The 18,070-nt window shown below is 45.9% G+C and overlaps 1 protein-coding gene across 1 annotated transcript in view; it reads right to left on the bottom strand.

The window, feature by feature from the left end:
- Positions 1-18,070, bottom strand: part of LOC144172648 (ecdysteroid-regulated 16 kDa protein-like) — a 46,583-nt gene that overhangs the window by 14,964 nt on the left and 13,549 nt on the right. The window contains exon 2 of the mRNA XM_077701289.1: positions 595-693. Within this exon, the coding sequence (XP_077557415.1) occupies positions 595-693 (99 nt within the window). The remainder of the gene's footprint in view (positions 1-594; positions 694-18,070) is intronic.

The raw sequence follows: 18,070 nt of genomic DNA, 5'->3' as shown, positions 1-18,070 counted from the left end.
AATGAGACAGCGATTTGATGCAGCGCTCTTCGGGGAACCTTTCTTTAAGGAACCATGAGTTATTTTTTGGGAGACGTTTGTCGCTTGTTTTTGGTCTTTGTTTTTGCAAAGCAATATGAATTGCCGCATGGTTTAAGAATGCCGTGCAAACCTAACTAAGGCGCACAAAAATAAACCGCTAAAACAAGGCTACGCATCTGTACCTTTACAGCTGCGTCATTCGAAGCTTCGTTTCTCTCACTATAGCCAAATATGACCGCTCTTCGTTTGTTGATTCCCCAATGTTCAACAAGCTATTCCACACCGAAAGATTGGAATTCAGTTTGGAATCACCGGCCTTGACAGTTAGTATTCGCTGCCCGAGCCCAAATGAACGACCTTTGTAACTGATACGAGGCGTTCTTTAGAGCGTATACACGCAGCATAAAACACGTTAAGATTGCTTCCACACAATATCCCCTTTTTCTAAAACTACCCCCAATTACTGCCACAACCGTTATTCCTTCTGTGTGTAGAAAGAAACGGCAGGTATCCGTTATTATCAGTTATTATGACGGCCTACTCAGCCAAAATCCTGAGAGAAAGAATACCAACTAGCAACGAAGTCAACTTCCAGCTTGAGCGGCTTTCCCTTCTTGAAATGGCAGGGGAGCTCCGGGCAAGGATCGATCCTGACTCCTGCGAAATCGCCTCCTGTAAAGCAGAAGAGGAGATGATGTTAGCAATGTGATATCTGCTTCACCCCAGTCACTCGCGTACGCAAGGGGAAGAGGGCGGACTTTGTAATCCCCTGAGGAGGGGGGGTAGGGGACGAAACACGAAAATATCTCTGCCTGTCAACCGATAAAGACTACCGATATGGCGACACCCTGAGATAATCTTACGTATACATAAGATTATCTCGGGGTGTCGCCTAATTGCTTGCGCGTGGATAAGCTCCGCACCGATCACATGCAGCTTCGATGCATGTTCTCACCACGAAGATCAGCAATTTTAAAATTACAGTGGGGGGCAAGAGAGAGACCATAACTTTATTATATACCAACTTCTAGGGGAGGATGTAACTCCTTCTCCTTAGCTGGCGGCCAAAAAACGAACAGAACCACTGGGGAGTTATGGGGTATACAGTGGCATGGCGAGGTCTTTGTATTTTTAATTTGTGTAAATTCCTTCCTTTGGTTTTTTTATTCTTTTATTTTTTGTTAACATTTCCTCCATTTATGGTTTCTCTTTCTCTTTTTTGCCCCCTCCAACCCCTAAATAAATCCTAAGTACGAGACTGACCCCAATGAAAACCGGGCAACAAGCTCCGCCTAAGAGTGACACTGGTGGCTTAAAACTGCATTATTTCTCGGTAATTGTTTCTTTGTCACTTTGGTGGAACCCATAAGAGCTTTCTTATTTCCTGACAGCAGCATGGGAAAAATATTTGTCAAAGCTTTGAATCTCCGGGCGAAGACTACAGCCATGGCCCGCGGCCTACCGGAATAGGATGGCCCCCATTGCTCCCCTTTTTAAACCAACTCCCTCCCCCTCTTTTCTCAACAAACTTTTTCAGCAAACCTGACAACCACTCGGTGAAACGATCTACAGGTCACGCAAGCATTGCAGGTGTATCAGTAGTGCATATTGTAATAATGTTGTGCGAAGTCTCAGCACTGGCACATAGCGTGGTCTATAGCGCTGGTCTATAGCGCCATCGTCTTGTGTCAGGGCGTGAAGCCACACCTAAAAGTTTGAAACTACATTGGGCGTGACATCGCCCTATTACAAAATCACAAAATCCAGGTATAGCTATTTTATCGCTCTAAATTCATTTGTAACTTTTTTTAAGATGGCAGACGCTTTACCAGGGCCGTGATGTGTGTGTGTTAGTTGCGGCCTGCGGGATAATTTAGGCCGATTGGAGATCGTTAACCTGTCCATAAATGTTGTAAACACCAGTGGTTTTGTTCTTCGTCTCTATAAAACGCCTCCAGCCGCGACCAGATATCTAACTGGCGAACACCGTGATCAACGGCTTTACGGTGTAGCCAGCGTTGCCAGGTTGTACAAAAATGCACATAAGGACATAAATCCGAGCGAGTTGGTATAAAGCTCAAAACCAGCAAAATGGCGGCGGAGCAGTAGAAGGACGCGGCATGACGATTGATACCAAATGTGCCCATACTCAGCTTTCTCGCTCAAAATTACAACCTCTCGGGAACCTAGACAAACCACTTTAGGAAAATGATATTTGGCATAAAGCTAGACGTCAACGTGAAGATTAAAACGCTAAAAGAACATTTCAGGTTTCTAAATATTTTTTTTGTGTAATTCGCTGTCAAATCTAACTCCCCATGCATTTCTATGGGATAGTTCCCATGGCTCAAGAACCCAGTCGCGCAACGTGCGCGACTTGAAACTGTGCACACAGCAAGTATTCACCTCAAATATTAGCTGTGCAAAATAACATTTTCATTTCTCTAAAAAATTGCAGAGTAATTACTGTTGAAAGGACTGCCATGAGCGGGAAAGCTGCACATGCAAAAGCTACCATACGCCAGCGTAATATTAATTTGACCAGACGCCCCTACTTGTAGCTTAATAGGCTGTTTTGCAAGCTCTAACTTGGGCCTCGGCTACCCAGTTGTTTTGAAATGAATGATCGTCGTGCTCAGCAAACTAGCCGCGTTGGCATCTTTGTATGCTACGCTTGCATCACGGCGTCACGCCTACAGGATGTTTACGCGGTCCGCGGGTGGTGAGGCATCGCGGCGGGTAGCCTCCCTCTTGTCGCCACTTTCTAATTGTCAGTCGTTGTTTTGCTGCCTAATATATCCCAGACATGTCGGGTTTGATTTTTACACAAGGATTGAGCCTAGTCTAGTATCCTCTGTGTTTGCATACCAACTATACAGGTGCTTCCTTCGCGTAGAACCCTCAAAAGAAAGCAACATTTTCATCATTTTCGTTTCCCTTCAATGTTTTCGTTGCGTTGCAGACCATGAGCAACGAAGCGGCTAATGCAGGTAGCAATCCTAAGAGCAGCGGACCGACAGAGTCCGCCTTTGCTTGCGAAAGTGTGCAAACGCACGTGTAGATATTTTTTACCATAAATGTGTTGCCAAGCTCAGATAACCCGCCAGCGTTATTCATTACACAAATTTTGGTCTGGTGCAGCCACGACTCGTCTCCTTTTGCCATTATGCAAATTATGAAGGAGCCATCGCTGGGTAGATGGCCGGCCAATTTCTGTACCAAAGTTGTGCACTGAACTCAGCGCAAGCTGGGCTCAGGGTTTTCGAAAAGTGGAAGAGTTTTATTTAGTAATTGCCTCCTTCATCATTGCAATGTCAAAGCGTGTGCTTGTAAACATTCTATTGATGCGTGAATTAATTTTCGAACAACCTAGGAGGCTGGCGATGAAATTTACCAGTTCCTTAATCGCCCCAATCGGAGAACAACACGGATCCATACACCTCTGAAAACTGTATGTCGAAACTTTTAGAAAGCGCAACACTTGAAAAAACGCGGCACAAATGAAGGGAACACAGGATGAGCGCTGACTCACAGCTGAAGTTTAATCAGAAAAGACGAAGAACATATACCCTTCCAGTCACCGGACCCCGCATGCGTCTCCAATGATCAGATGGGAACAACCCCAAGACCACAAACAACAACAAAAATCCCACAAAAACAAAAACAAAACCACTACATTATCAACTGTCTGAGGCTGAGGCGTTCCAGATAAGCCAGACAGGGGATGATTGTGTCAGTCAGACATCCGTTGCCTTACATGCGAAAGAGATTGCGTATCTTGGTATATAGTTATTGAGTTGCACAGCCTATGGCAGTTGATGATGTAGTTGTTTTGTTTTTGTGGGTTTTTAATTGTTGTTTGTGGTCTTGGGGTTGTTGCCATCTGATTATTGGAGACGCATGCGGGGCATGGTGACTGGAAGGGTATATGTTCTTCGTCTTTTCTGATTAAACTTCCGCTGTGAGTCAGCGCTGCTCCTGTGTTCCCTTCGTTTGCGTCGCGTTTTTTCAGTGTTGCGCTTCTTGAAGGTTTCGACATGCAATTTCACCACAAAAGCCCAACTCGCCATTCTTCTGAAAACTTTGGCGCCGCTTCTGTACGTACAGAGAAGAAACTCCGATCCGCTAAAACTTTGATCAACAAATCATTCGCATATACCTCATACACCTCGAAACGATCCACAAGAGGTACAACCCCGCAATGGCGCCCAAATATTCTTATTTTAACTACTCAACCCCAGCCTATCTCCAACTTTGACCTGGATTTTCCCTGAAATCATGCGATACAGAACCTGAATTCTTGCCCCTCACCTCAGGAGGCAACATTCCTATCAACCCATACTGTATTGAAAATGTGCGGCTTTATTCGCGATTGGTGAATCCCCCATCAAAAGTACCTAATACGTGTACTGTACCGCGGTATGGACTGCTAAACTTTTGCAGCCCTCTACGAATCACCGCAAGGCTGTAATGAGCCGTCCTTAAGATTGATATTGTAGCCCGTCCCCAACAATTTAAACTCAACCTATCACCCCCCCCCCCCCTCCCTCTTTTGGCTTATCGCCTCCAGGTAACGCGAAGCTCACCTATTTGCGAGTACAAAAATTTAAGGTGTTTCGACGAGAACAACCCACCACGCCGTACCCTGTGAAGCCGAATTCTGCACTATGCCGAGTGCTGCGTGACCCATTGCTTACTCAGGCAATGCGAAAAATAACTTTTGACGCGAACCGCACTTCTTTGTTTAAAAAGCACACGTCGCTGACACGAATCTTCGCAGCAGGCGTCGACCGGTCTGTGTCAAGTTATAGTTGCACGCTTTGGGCAACTACGCCCGGCGGCGAATATAGCACGCATAGAAATTAGTGACGGAGAGGAAAAAACCCTACGGAATGCATGAACTGTTCCGGTGGTGTTTCGGTGGCTTCAGCCGACACCAGCTGAGCGCTTTTCATTTGTTGCGGTTGCGCGACTAATTCATAAACATAAGACAATCAGTCGCCGCGCTCGACCATGCGAGCTTCAATAGGCTTTGCTAGCACTTTAGCAACCTGATTGTGGGGACACGCTTCGTTCACCTCCTAACCAAGTACACGCGCAAGAATTTTCCTCTTTGCGAGCTCTCCCAAATAAAGTCGAAGTAAAAGACAGTAGACAGTCGGAGAGCGCTATTGCGCCGAAGTACAGTACAGAAAAGGCCCGATGTATTTCTAAAAGGCGCTTCAATATACGTTGCTGTGTTAAGCATCTACTCACTTTAGGCGTCTTGCTCTATAGATACTACATTCATGTAATCTATTTTTTTCAGCCCGGCCGCCCTTTATCAGCCCAACATATCCGCCAACCCTATCTCGTCCTCCTGTCTCGTCGCCCCGATGTCTAACATGTTGTGTACCAGGGGTCATCAGACATTTTTTTTTTCAGGGTCTATCAGGAATATGCGATGTAGCCGGCATCTTGTTTAAACAACTTCAAATGAAAGCCGCACCGCGTGCTGTTTGCAGGACGCTGTTTTCCCGAATGCCCACTGGATCACAAGCCGACCCATCTTGCGTGTAGTCATTCAGCTTTTGAAAGGCACAAACTTCTGACTCGTGGTGATTGGCTGCAGATAGTTTCAAAAAGGTGCTGCTAGGCCTGAGCAATTGTCGGCGCTCTCTGAGAGGCTAGGTCCTTCTGTTCACTATCAACTAACTAACTAACTAACTAACTAACTAACTAACTAACTAACTAACTAACTAACTAACTAGCTAACTAACTAACTAACTAACTAACTAACTAGCTAACTAGCTAACTAACTAGCTAACTAACTAGCTAACTAACTAACTAACTAACTAACTAACTAACTAACTAACTAACTAACTCACTCACTCACTCACTCACTCACTCACTCACTCACTCACTCACTCACTCGAGGAAAAAGCTGGTTCATCTGATTATTCACACGCAGCGCTGTTGGCCTTACCTCGCATAAAGACGGAGCGAGCAACAGTTTCCAAGGTAGCAAAATTAGCAATTCAAGCGTCTACTACGGTCGCATAGTATAAACACTTCTTTTTTTGTTTGCTTCGAGGGTAATAATCTGCATCCCAGCAGGTACTTATCCGCTCCCGCGACAACTTAGTCCAGTGAGTAAGGCGTAATTTCTGTTAACGTCACGCCAGCACGGTTTCCGGCATTTTTTCTGCGTCCTGTCCTGGAATCTGTGTCATTATGGAATTCCGCATAGTATTAACATAATTTTTTTTTCTACAGGAGCGAAATTCCGAGTAATTTTCGTTTCAAAGCATCCGCTTTGAGTGAGCTCTTATTGAAAGAAGCCAGACGACACACGAATGTGATGCACATGCCAGAAGCCCGGAGGCAGAACTATACAACAGCACGACTTGAAACGGACTCAAAATGGACGTTGTCGCTACGGGCCCAAGTAATAATTCCGCCCCAGGTGGAATTTTGAATCAACAAGACTCGTACTTACGTAGATTCCGTTATGAACGTGCTAGATTTTGGTCTTTATTGTGCTTGCATATTTTATAGATAGCTTGCCCTGATGTCACCGTAGCTGCCATCTTGGTGACCCACAAGCACGGCGATAGGCTGCACACTTATCTGGTGCTCTTATCTTTCGGAGCACTAAAAAAGCTGGAAGCGGGTCCCAAGAAAGGGTTGTGATGACGTTATGTGCAAGCTATGTATACCTTTGTTGAATTTCTAACTAGCCACGTTATGACCGCGAAATTAACAGCCATCATTAACAAAACAGTTTCAATACGAAAATTGTTCCGCATTCGGATAATCTCACACGGTGGCTCTCTTCCAATTCGTTATTGTAGCATAGGCTACAAACTTCAGATTAATAAAACATGCTTGTAAGGGGTTGTTGTTCCCATTGTTGCCCAATCTTCCATGCAGAGACGCCATAAGTCGTGTGCCCGTAGGCCTGCATCTGGAGCAGCAACACCAGAACTACAGTCATTGCCAAACTTTTCTACGGTATGCAAAATTCAAACAGGCACATAGTATTAGGCCACAAAGAATTCAAAATACAGGCTGGTTCCTTCGGGCTTCTAGGCCTTAAAACAGGCCTCCAGACTGGAATACCAATATCTAAATTTAACTTGCTCTACGTAAGCGAAGAACCGAGGCGGTGATTGGCACTTCAGAATAAACTGGGCAAGGGTTCACTTTGAAGTTTCGCAAACTGGCAAAAGCATTTTGTTTTTCTCGTATGTGCTTGGCCTGTAGGCGATGGGCTTAAGGCGATGTCCACACCATGTAGGACACATAGTCACGCACACGCGGCGACGGACAAAAGCCGAACACTGAACCCTTGAAGTAAAATAAAACAAACCTTCGTTCATTATCCTATACGCAAACATCCCCATCCCTCACGCGGATGTCCGCAGAGCAGAACAAACATATATACGTGGCAATGATCCCATTGGAGCCGAGAGAATGGCCATTTTTAATATGACCACCTTGCAAAAACGTTACCCTACATATAAAGAACTGAGGTTGGTCGGGCAATGAACATCGAAAAAAAAAAACCAACTGCCAAGAGCCCCAAGGAAGACTTAGGGCAGCACTTCTTGCGTTCCTAACGTGAAAACGGGAATTTCGATATGTTAGGAACGAAATAAAATAGAGAAAAATATGGCCCGGTATGGGCGCATAATGGCGCATAATAGCCGCATAGCGAAACGGTGATAGGTAGACTGCACAAAAGGCACATAACTCGGGCAAAAGGCACATAACTCACCTCGAAAAAAAAAACTCATCGTCAGAGCCATGCTCTGTTGGGGTATATCTGTGGTTTTACACCCTTTTGTGCATATTGTACTGCATAAGCCATTGACCTTCCTTGTTTACGACTTCACATCCGGTTTTTGGGCACTGAGCTCGGTATTGGAGGGACACGGAATGACCAGGGTATATTCAATGTGCACGGAAATCTCGTACCCACGGGCCACCAGCCATTTCATTTTCCGCCTCCATCGTATACGGCCGCCGTGGCCAGGAATGGACCGTGCCTTCGCACCGAATGGCGAAGTGTCCTAGCGGAGGGTCTTTCTTTAATAAAATTTTGTTCGTTGAACTGTGATTTCTAAACGTCTATGGTGCGACTTCTTACCGCAAGTGTGAAATGAAAAGTACAGCAAACGACCCGCAGCAGGGTGCCATCTGAATAAGCACGGGTTCAACGTTCTCGAGCGAGTGGCGTCATATGCATTTCCAATATACAGAGCAATATATGGAATCAAAATTACAAACAAGTGACATCCGTGGATTATCTATTACCTCTAATTTGAGACCAAATATTAAAAGTTGATTGCGTGTTATTGACGACGAAGCAATTAATTTGCAGTATGAGTAATTAATGGGTATAATTTATTCCTGGATGTTTTAATGGTTCAGTGCATGTTACCTATGCATGATTAAAAGTTATTTACAAATAAAAAATTCGTTTCTGAATTACCTTATCACAACCTACTCAAATATCGCTGCTCTTATGGGCCATTACTTTACCCGAAAAAATTCGTGAACTTTTTAGGTTAGAAAAATTGTTCCAACGTGTTTACACCCATCAGCAAACAGCCAGGAAATATGAAGCTTTGTCACAAAGCCGGCCATGATTCTATTGCATCCTGAGCTCATTAACATACCTTCATCAGTGCTGACGAAAATTGTATCCGACAGGGGGCAGCATGCATTCTTTTTTTTTTTTTTTTCATTGGGATCAAAGAGGACGTAAGCTATACGTTGACACTAGTCACCGAAAAAGCAACTTGAATCGAGTGTTTGATGGACATGGTAATGACAATTATCCTTTTTTCAAGAACAAATGCATTCCGCCATCTCCAGCACATGGTATAAATTCTACTTTGCAATTTTCAGCCTTTACTGCTCACACCTTTCGATGGAGAATACAGAAGAGTACAACACTGTTTTGGCTATTCAGCTCAGTCTGGAAGTTCCAACTTAAAATTGCAAGCGAAAATGGCAAAGCGTACTGATTGGGGCGAAATACACCACTGACGATTTTGGGCGAGTTGCTCATTCGACCAATGCAGCGGCCTGCATGCTTGTATGCGATAAGAGCCTTTTAAAGCAAAGCTTTTTACCTCTACCCCCCCAAGGGTTCTTTCGCGACCGTTGGTGTCACCAGAAAACTCCAGCAAACAAATAAAAGTATTTACTGGCACCGCCGGGAATCGAACCTGGAACTAATAGACTAACAAAGCGAGAGCCCGTCGTCTTACCGATTTAGCTACGAGCCCACGCGAAGACGGGGAAGGCAGGTGGTGTACTCACCAAGCACATCTACGGGTTTACCCCCTGCGTTCTCGCTGAATGCCATGTGACAGCGTCACGCGACCACTCACGCCCGTCTAGCGGCCCTGTGCGCACATTGCTCATGTGCTAAGAGTTACAAAAATTAAATGAAGCTCACCAATGCATGGCATCTCACTTCTAGTACGCCAATGTGCTAAATCCTGTGGCCTCCAGTGTTCACGTAAAAAATCACAGCTCCTTGTCGTCCGCCCTCACGCCAAATCAAGGAATACATTCAAATACTCCTTGATAGCCAGGCCATCACTCCAAGCCGCAGCATCAGGATCCTGGGCCTACATCTCGAGGCTAACACCGAGTGACGTCTCCTTGCAGCGCCTCAAAAACAGCATTAATAAAATCATACACATGATCAGGCGAGTTGCCATCAAGAAGCGAGGCTTAACGAATCCGGTACCTTTCGATTAATTGAAGCTTTTGCCCTCTCGAGAGTCACTTACGCCAACCCCCTGTGTTTTTCTCGACAAGGAAGACATAAATATGCTTTATATAATGATTACAAAGGCGGTCGAGCAGGCCATTGGTCTTCTCATGAGTGCGTCCACACATAGGCTGCATAGCACGGGGCTCCACAACACGGTGTAAGAGCTGATAAAAAGCCCTCTTTCTAACCAGAAGGTTCGACTCAGAACTGCGGTGGGTAACCGCATGCTTCACCAGATTGGCTGGGCAGCCCAGTATGTCACTCCGCTTGACGTACTCCCAGACTCTTGGCGACTAAAACTAAAGATGCTCCCTTTGCTTAGAAATATGAACCCCTCACATGACGAGGGTCACCGAAAAGGACGGGCTCAAGCGCTAAACACCACCCTCCGTGGGGATCATACAGTTGTCTACACAGACGCCTCCAAACATCGAGGGTAGCAATACGCCATCATCGTGGCTACCTCCAGAACCAACCTCCTTGCGTGTACCTCACTTAGGACCCAAGAAATGACGGCAGCAGAAGAGGCAGACATCCCCTTGGCTGTCACTCAACCAGGGGTTCGGAGGGTAGTCAACGATTCCCAGCAAGCCTACTGGAATTAGCAGTAGGGTTGGGTGTTCTGACCTGCACTGCGCGTGATAAAAAACCACTCCCCAAACGGTTCCATTCAGCTCATCTGGACATCCCCTCACGCTTCAATGGAGGGCAACAAATACGCCCACCCAACAAGCCTGCGCTTTTACCCCCCCCCCCCCCCTGCTATGGAGCTGCAAGAGGACAGTCACCCGCTTGTCACGTTCAGGGGGATAACCCAGCATTATCGCCTTCTGAGACAGACCGTACCTTCGCCTTACCCTGACCTTTCCAAAGAACAACAAACTCCTACGGCTCATACAATCCGGGCTCCTTCCCACAGCCTACGCGTCTTTATTTAATGCATCCGAATCACTACGACGCTGAATGTAAATTTTGCTCAGAAGTAGGAGCACTCGGCCCCGTAATCGGGGTGTGCGACTTTAGCCCTGAGCACCCTCCTCTCTTTCCGTCAACTACCCAACAAGAGCAATGGGAGATGCTGCTCTCCAGGCCCTCTCTACCTACCCAGCTTCAGCGGGTGGACAGAACACAGGCCGCCCGTACTGCATATGGGCCCCACACAAGAAGGAATCACTCCCCAGGGCTGCAGTCTGGGCCGTTCAGAAATCTGAACAGAAGTATTTCTTTCTCCTCCTTCTCCTTCTCTGCCACAAATCTCGTCGCCTCCGTCCGCGGCGCAGAGAAGGAGAAGTCAGATCGTCTAACACCGGGTTGGAGCTTACTTTAATTTTATAAAAAAAAAGTTTCCACTCTGGCGCTACACCAATACAACTCAACCAAACACCGTTCATGCTTCATGCATTGATTTAACCTTATCAAAAATATCTCTTTGAAGTAATAAATGGTGTGGTTAAGTGCATTTCACTTCTCTCTGGTTTTCCTATTTGTAGAGCGATGTGAATGAATATAAGTGATGTCGCATGGGTAATCGTTATGGGTCCCGTTTACAGCTTTGCTTTCCAACCACATTCACGGGGTGGATTGGCACGATTTTTTTTTTATCAAAACAAAATTTTTAGCTTTACTATCGACACGTTTTTTTTTTCTGGGCATTGCTCGGTAAGGACCGGAATATATGTTCCCCGTCTGTATGTGAACATAAAAAAACATTCTCTCGCACCTGGCAGATGTGCATGTCACCAGCAGTACTCATCACTAAATACACCCGATTTATGTATAGCAGCAAGCCAAAATTTCCCGCTGGTATATGTGCGTTCGTACGCCACACCTTTCCCTCATCATCAGGATCATCATCTGTTAAACTGCTATAATACGTAACATACGTTCACCTTCAACTAAAATGTGCTTCATCTATGTGGGATCCAGGCCACATTCAAAATTGGAGGCTGCTTATTCAAGTTAAATATTTATTCAATATTTATTCAAAATTGGAGGCTGCTTAAAGGGGCCATCAGACAAAACACGTTTGGTTCATTCGAAAGACTGCCTCGTTAGAATCATATTGACACCACTTTTAACGCACAATTCACTCCAATAAGCTATATAGTTAGGAAAAAAGGGAATGGCCATGCGATCCACTAGCTCATTTCGAGCAACAGAAGCTATGATGTCATAAGCCCAGCCATGCGATTGGCTGAGGCCGGAAAAAGCAAACACAAATTAGGCAGGCCGTCTAAGCTTGCCGAACGAGCTAGCGCTTAAATGTAATGCATATACATTTTACTGCATTAAGAATGGTGGAGTAAACAATGACAGTAACGAAAATACACGTAAACATAGCAGTACCGACGTGCACTGCTGTTGGTACTGGGCGCACTATGCTTGTTTTAGCTGCACAGCAGACCGACGCTTTGGAGTTGTCTCGCACCACCCTGGCCGATTGGCGTAAGCGACGTTGTCTTACGTGACCCTGTTTGTCGAGCATCGATTACTTTTCACCGTAAGAAAAGCAAGCCGGGTGCAAATACGGTGAAAAACAAAGCAGCGGTGATAACGGTCCGCGGCTTACTATGGTTGAAGGTTGAAGGTTTATTGAAAAATATAGTTGGTACATTGAAATGCAATAATTGATACATACAGAAGGAGGTCCCAGAGTGAAACACTGTCGGGGGGACCTCCTGTAACAACGTTATATGGTACAAAAATTCGCAGAGGTGCAACAGCATTCGATTGCGGTAATGTAGTAGAAATTACAGAAGAAAAAGCAAGAACATGACACCGAAATAAAAGCATGGTGCAGTTTAGGTTGTGTTAGTTGTTCAGGCTCCGTAAATGCTTACACAATAAATACAACACACTGATACGTTAAGTACTGTGATCCGAATAGCTCAGAAAAAAAAAACTTCTTAATCTACTGTGAAAAGAACTTCAGGAACGCAACAATTTAATTTGAACTGTTATTGTATTCCAGAATGTAATGCCTGAAAACAGAACTGTTTGTTTGCCGTAATTGGTGCGTGCTTTTGGGCGGAGAAGGTTATGATGTTCAGAAAATCTGGTAATGTTAGAGTTTGTGAGGTGATCATGGGAAAAGCCATCAATGACGATAACATGAGAGCGCAGGCGATAGATCAATAGTCCTAACTTGAGTTGCACTAAGCGTCGGAGTGGAAGGACTTTTAAGCTGTTGTAAATGGAATATGTAGGTGTCCTTATATGCTGAAGCTGATTATGCGAATAGCTTGCTTTTGTAAGTGGTTAATGCCGGATAGATGGGCTTGGTAAGTGTTTCCCCATGATGAAATACAATGTGAGATGTGGCTGTGAACGAAGGCAAAGTAAAGCAAAGGAAGTATGTGAACAGGGAAATTAAAACGTGATCGCAACAAGACGCGGATACCAAAGCATATCTTCTTAGCGAGTGATTTAGCATGCAGATTAAATTTTTATGTGAAGGAAAGTTTGACATCCACCTAAATTCAGCCATACGGCTCCAAAGGAAAGCTATACAGCTTTCTTGGAAACTTCGCAGTTGAAGAAAAATTCGTCCTGGTCCAGGAATCGAACCCGGGACCACTGCTTAACCAGAGCAGTCACTCTACCAACTGAGCTAATCAGGAGGCTAGTCGTTAGTAGCGCGAAAGCGAATTGATCAACAACTCGAAGTGAAAGACGGGTGATAATCGACCAGATTTAGGGGAAATCCCCAAGGTGGAGTAGGAGTAATTTTTCTTCAACTGCGAAGTTTCCGAGAAAGCTGTATAGCTTTCCTTTGTAGCCGTATGGCTGCATTTAGGTGGATGTCAAACTTTCCTTCACAGAAACTTACTCCACCTTGGGGATTTCCCCTAAATCTGGTAGATTAAATTTTAAATTGGGGTCTAATGCAATTCCCAGAAATACAGCAGATGTTGATGCGGTTAAGGCTTGCTGTGATTGCGAAGAAAAATGGACGGAGCTGAAGGAAGCTGCCCTTGATGTGAGTGAAGACCATAAAGCTGGTTTTAGCGGGGTTTATACGAAGCTGGTTTTTTTTTTTTCACACCAGAGACAAACATCTCTTAAATCGTTGTTTAGTCTTTCCGTTACACTGGTCAAGTTTTCGTACCCAACTAATAGAGTGGTGTTTTCGTACCCAATAGAATACCTGATTGCCTCAAATAGAATTTGTGGCAATCAGGTAAATCATTAATGTAAAAAAGGAAAAGTAGAGGCCCTAACAGGGAAATCTGTGGTACAGCTGTGTTAATAGTAACTGGTTGGGATAAGGAATCTTTAATTTGCACCACTTGATTCCTGTTAGTCAAATAACTGCGTGAAAGATTTAGGACGAGCCCACAAATTCTGAGTGATTCCAATTTACAAAAAGCATAGTATGATTAATCGTGTCAAATGCGTTTGTAAAATCAATCAACAAGGCCCCTTCCCAGTATCCCTTGTCAATAAATGTTTTGATGGAGTCAGTAAATGATATCAGAGCCAATTCCGTAGAGTATTTAGGACTAAAACCGAATTGTTTAAATGTGAGCAAGTTAAATTTGTTAAGGTAGCTGAATAGACGGTCAACAATAAGTTTTTCGTTGAGTTTGCTAAAGAACGGCGAGATAGTGATTGGGCGATAATTCGGTAACATATCACGCTGTCCCTTTTAAACAAAGGAACAATTTTGCCCCATTTTAGCTGGGTGGGAAAAATACCACTCTTAAATATTTTGTTTACGATGTTAGCGAGTACACCACTTAGCTCACGAGATACAAGTTTAATTTTGGATGGCATGATTGCGTCCAGCCCAGCTGCGGTGTTTTTCAAGCTACACAGTACGAGGTAAACTTCATCTGGTGATGTGGGGCGTAAGAAGAAACTATTAGGGCACCGGGAAAGGTAAACTTCATCAGTGTCCTGAATCGGAATACCCGTGGAGAAAAAAGCATTGAACGCATTTGCTATATCGTCGGGATTAGTCAAGCTCTGAGTAACATCAGTAATTTCGTTGATTCCAGGTTCTGGATTAGCCAAGTTTAGAAATTATTTAATTATTTTCCAATTCTCATAATTATTTTTACCGTTTTTCAGGATTTGGTTATGGTAGTAGGTTAGTTTGGCTTCTTTTAGCAACTTAGTGAGTGGGCGAGAGTATTTTTTTTAAGTGGGCTTGGAGAGCTAGGTTAAAGGGACGCAGTTTCATTTTTTTATGCGGGTTATCTCATTTGCGTATGGACTGCAATAGGCCGCGTTAGAGTTCCTCTACATAGCTCCCGCAGGGAGCTAAGTGTTGCGCGACCCTTTTCCTCACGCCGCCGGGATGACGTCACTCGAGTTATCCATGCCACGCAGAGAAGCCCCCACTACGGCTGCGCCGCAGCCGCCGACGCGGGCGGCACCGCGCCCCGCCCAGGAACAGCAGCCGCAGCAGCGTGAGCGGCGTGAGCGACTTCGCAGGAATCCAGCGTAGCCGCCGTAAGGCGCCGCCGACCGAAGCGCACCCACCGCGCGTCATCCGCCGTCGGAAGCGTGGCGGCGAGGCTCCTACACCCGCGACGGGCGGCTTTCCCGCAGCAATCCGGATAACAAGATGGCGGGTGGTCGCGAAAATCTAGGCCGCGTGTAATAGTAGCGCCACCTGGGAAAACTGACTGTAAGCAAGGCTACAGAGCCTAATGACGCGCGGGAATTTCGTTTGAATACCCGCCCTCATGACTTCATGGCAGGCGTAAAGAAAACACACTATTTGGCGGGAGAATCAAAATTTTAACTTAAATTGATGAATTTCTCAGTTGGTACGGGCTCGTTTGCTGCCGGACAAGCGCTGGGGCCACTATAAAACACGAAATCTATCGAATGCAACAAGGCTTGTATTTTGTCTGCATGGCCCCTTTAAAGGAGCCATGAAGAGAAAATACAACTTCGTTTAATTTGAAGGAACTAGGATTCAGTGTCTCACTCAGCTCCATTACAGCCACAAAAGCTGTTTTTTTTAGCGAAAGAAAGCAAGAAGTATTTAAAAACCTTCAAATTTTGCGCCACAGTGAAGTGTTATCAACAAGAATGACGTCATACGGGGCAACAATGAAACATAATTTTCGGTCCGTTAGCTGCACGTTAGCATTCAAGTGATGTGGTCAAATGGAACTAGAGGCCCCATTACAGACGTCCAGTCATGTGTCGTCGTAACAGGTCAGTTAGGCGGCCGCCAATCGCACAAACAAGGTTCCGTGACGTCATAGAAAAGTTGCGGGAAATTGGCTAGGGGGTCGCGACTGCTTCCCACGTTTTCTTTAATATATCCGTTATTTGTTCGAAGATTGCGATGATATTGGTATCATTGTTATCGGGACTAAGCAGTCTTTCTAATAAACCCAACTTGTATTTTGTCTTCATGGCTCCTTTAAGCATCGCCTTTAAGCATGGGAGGCGATGGCGTTATCCGGCCACGTCACCATTCGCTACAGTGCACTACATCCTAGCGCTGATGTCATCGTACCACTGGCAGCCCCTGCGAGCTGTGAAACCTTTCTGCTTCTGCTTGCACGTGATCTGTTGTGGCAGCGCTTTATGATCCCGGCAGTTTCAGTGGGCGCCGCAAAGCTGCGGTACAGGATTTTTCGCACACACCAATCTTTCGCTCACGGTCAACGTCGCCGACGATGACGGCTTTTCTGCGAGACGGGGCCGTTCAGGCTATGCGTGAATAATCTCGAGCGAGTGTAAATTCGTTCCGCTCGTGTATTAGACACATTTAGTTGGACGTGCGCTATGGAAAAGCGTACACCCCAGAGATGCAGGTGGCAACTGCGCATGTGCAGTACACTACGCATCCGCCCCGGTCATGCGTGACCACGCACGCAACGGCTAGGAGCGTGCGTATCTCGGGGTACAGTGAACTAGAACCTGTGGACTTATATGGGCCAGTCGCGGGCCCCTCGTACGCGGGCTATCGCGAAATATCGGTGCGGCGAGGTTTTCAGAATGGCAGCTGCTCCGGCGGCAAAAACATGGAGGAGAGAAAATTTTTAGGAGGGAGCATGACGTCAAGCGGCTAGCTATCGCAAGGCAGCCACTTCTGGCGTAGCATTGTCCTCTCCACGAGGTCCTTCGACGCACTGGGAGCTATCCCCAGGCTCGTGGACCGTGGTAGGATTTAGTGGGTCTGGTTGGCTATAGATGGAGTAGGAACGTCATCGCCGAAGTCGCCATACGAGATTTTTAAAGACGACAGTATTTCTTGGGCTACTTAAAATAGATTGGTCCGTCCGTCCGTCCGTCCGTCCGTCCGTCCGTCTGTCTGTCTGTCTGTCTGTCTGTCTGTCTGTCTGTCTGTCCGTCCGTCCGTCCGTCTGTCCGTCCGTCCGTCTGTCTGTCTGTCTGTCTGTCTGTACGTCCGTACGTCCGTACGTCCGTCCGTCCGTCCGTCCGTCTGTCCGTCTGTCTGCCTGTCTGTCTGTCTGTCTGTCTGTCTGTCTGTCTGTCTGTCTGTCTGTCTGTCCGTCCGTCCGTCCGTCCGTCCGTCCGTCCGTCTGTAACTCGATTCAGCCACCCGGGCAAAGTGAAACAGACCTTGCACAATAGTTTATAGACCCACAGCCAAATCTCAACGTCTAACTCCGGTGGCAATGTTCCCACTTGTCAACATTGTTGAACAAGAACAAAACATTACACAAATGCGAGGCAGAAAATCAATACTTGTAGTGTTCCTTTAGAAAAAATTCGTGGAGGCTTGATCAAATGAACTACTACATCCCCTGCAAAAAAAATGACTCCTTCGCCTGCTGTCGCCCGAGCCACTATAGCTTCTGGCGGCATTTTACGAAATCAAACAACAGCAGTTATGAAAGGTTCTACTAGATAGGTCCCACGCTCCGCTGGTAACGCACGTGGAGAAGGGAAACGTGGTTCTATAAACTTTGAAGTAGGGCGCCACGATTCACGCGCTTCTCCGCGGTACGGCAGCGCTGGCATCGAGGCACCAGGCCTGGAGCAGTGGAACGCGGTAAACTTATATTGACTTGAACAAACCTCCAGCCAGCCTGTTTACCTTGGGAGGAGCGCGACGGGAGAGGAACCACAGGAGAGGTGAGCGGGAAAGCGAAGGGAGGCATTTACTTGGCAGATGTCTACGAAAGAGACATTTGAAGTGAAAGGAGCAGATACGCGACCAATTTTTCGACAGCGTTCCGCACCATGCCTCGGATCCTGGAAGTTACAAATAGGGGAACAGCGCAACACAGACAAAACACAAGAAGAAGAAGGTGACAACCACGAGCGCTGACTTACAAC

Source organism: Haemaphysalis longicornis, unplaced genomic scaffold (assembly GCF_048455015.1).
Source record: "Haemaphysalis longicornis isolate Haplotype H1 unplaced genomic scaffold, Haemaphysalis longicornis Haplotype H1 scaffold_25, whole genome shotgun sequence".
Lineage (NCBI taxonomy): Eukaryota > Metazoa > Arthropoda > Arachnida > Ixodida > Ixodidae > Haemaphysalis > Haemaphysalis longicornis.
This window is presented reverse-complemented; position numbering and strand designations above follow the sequence as displayed.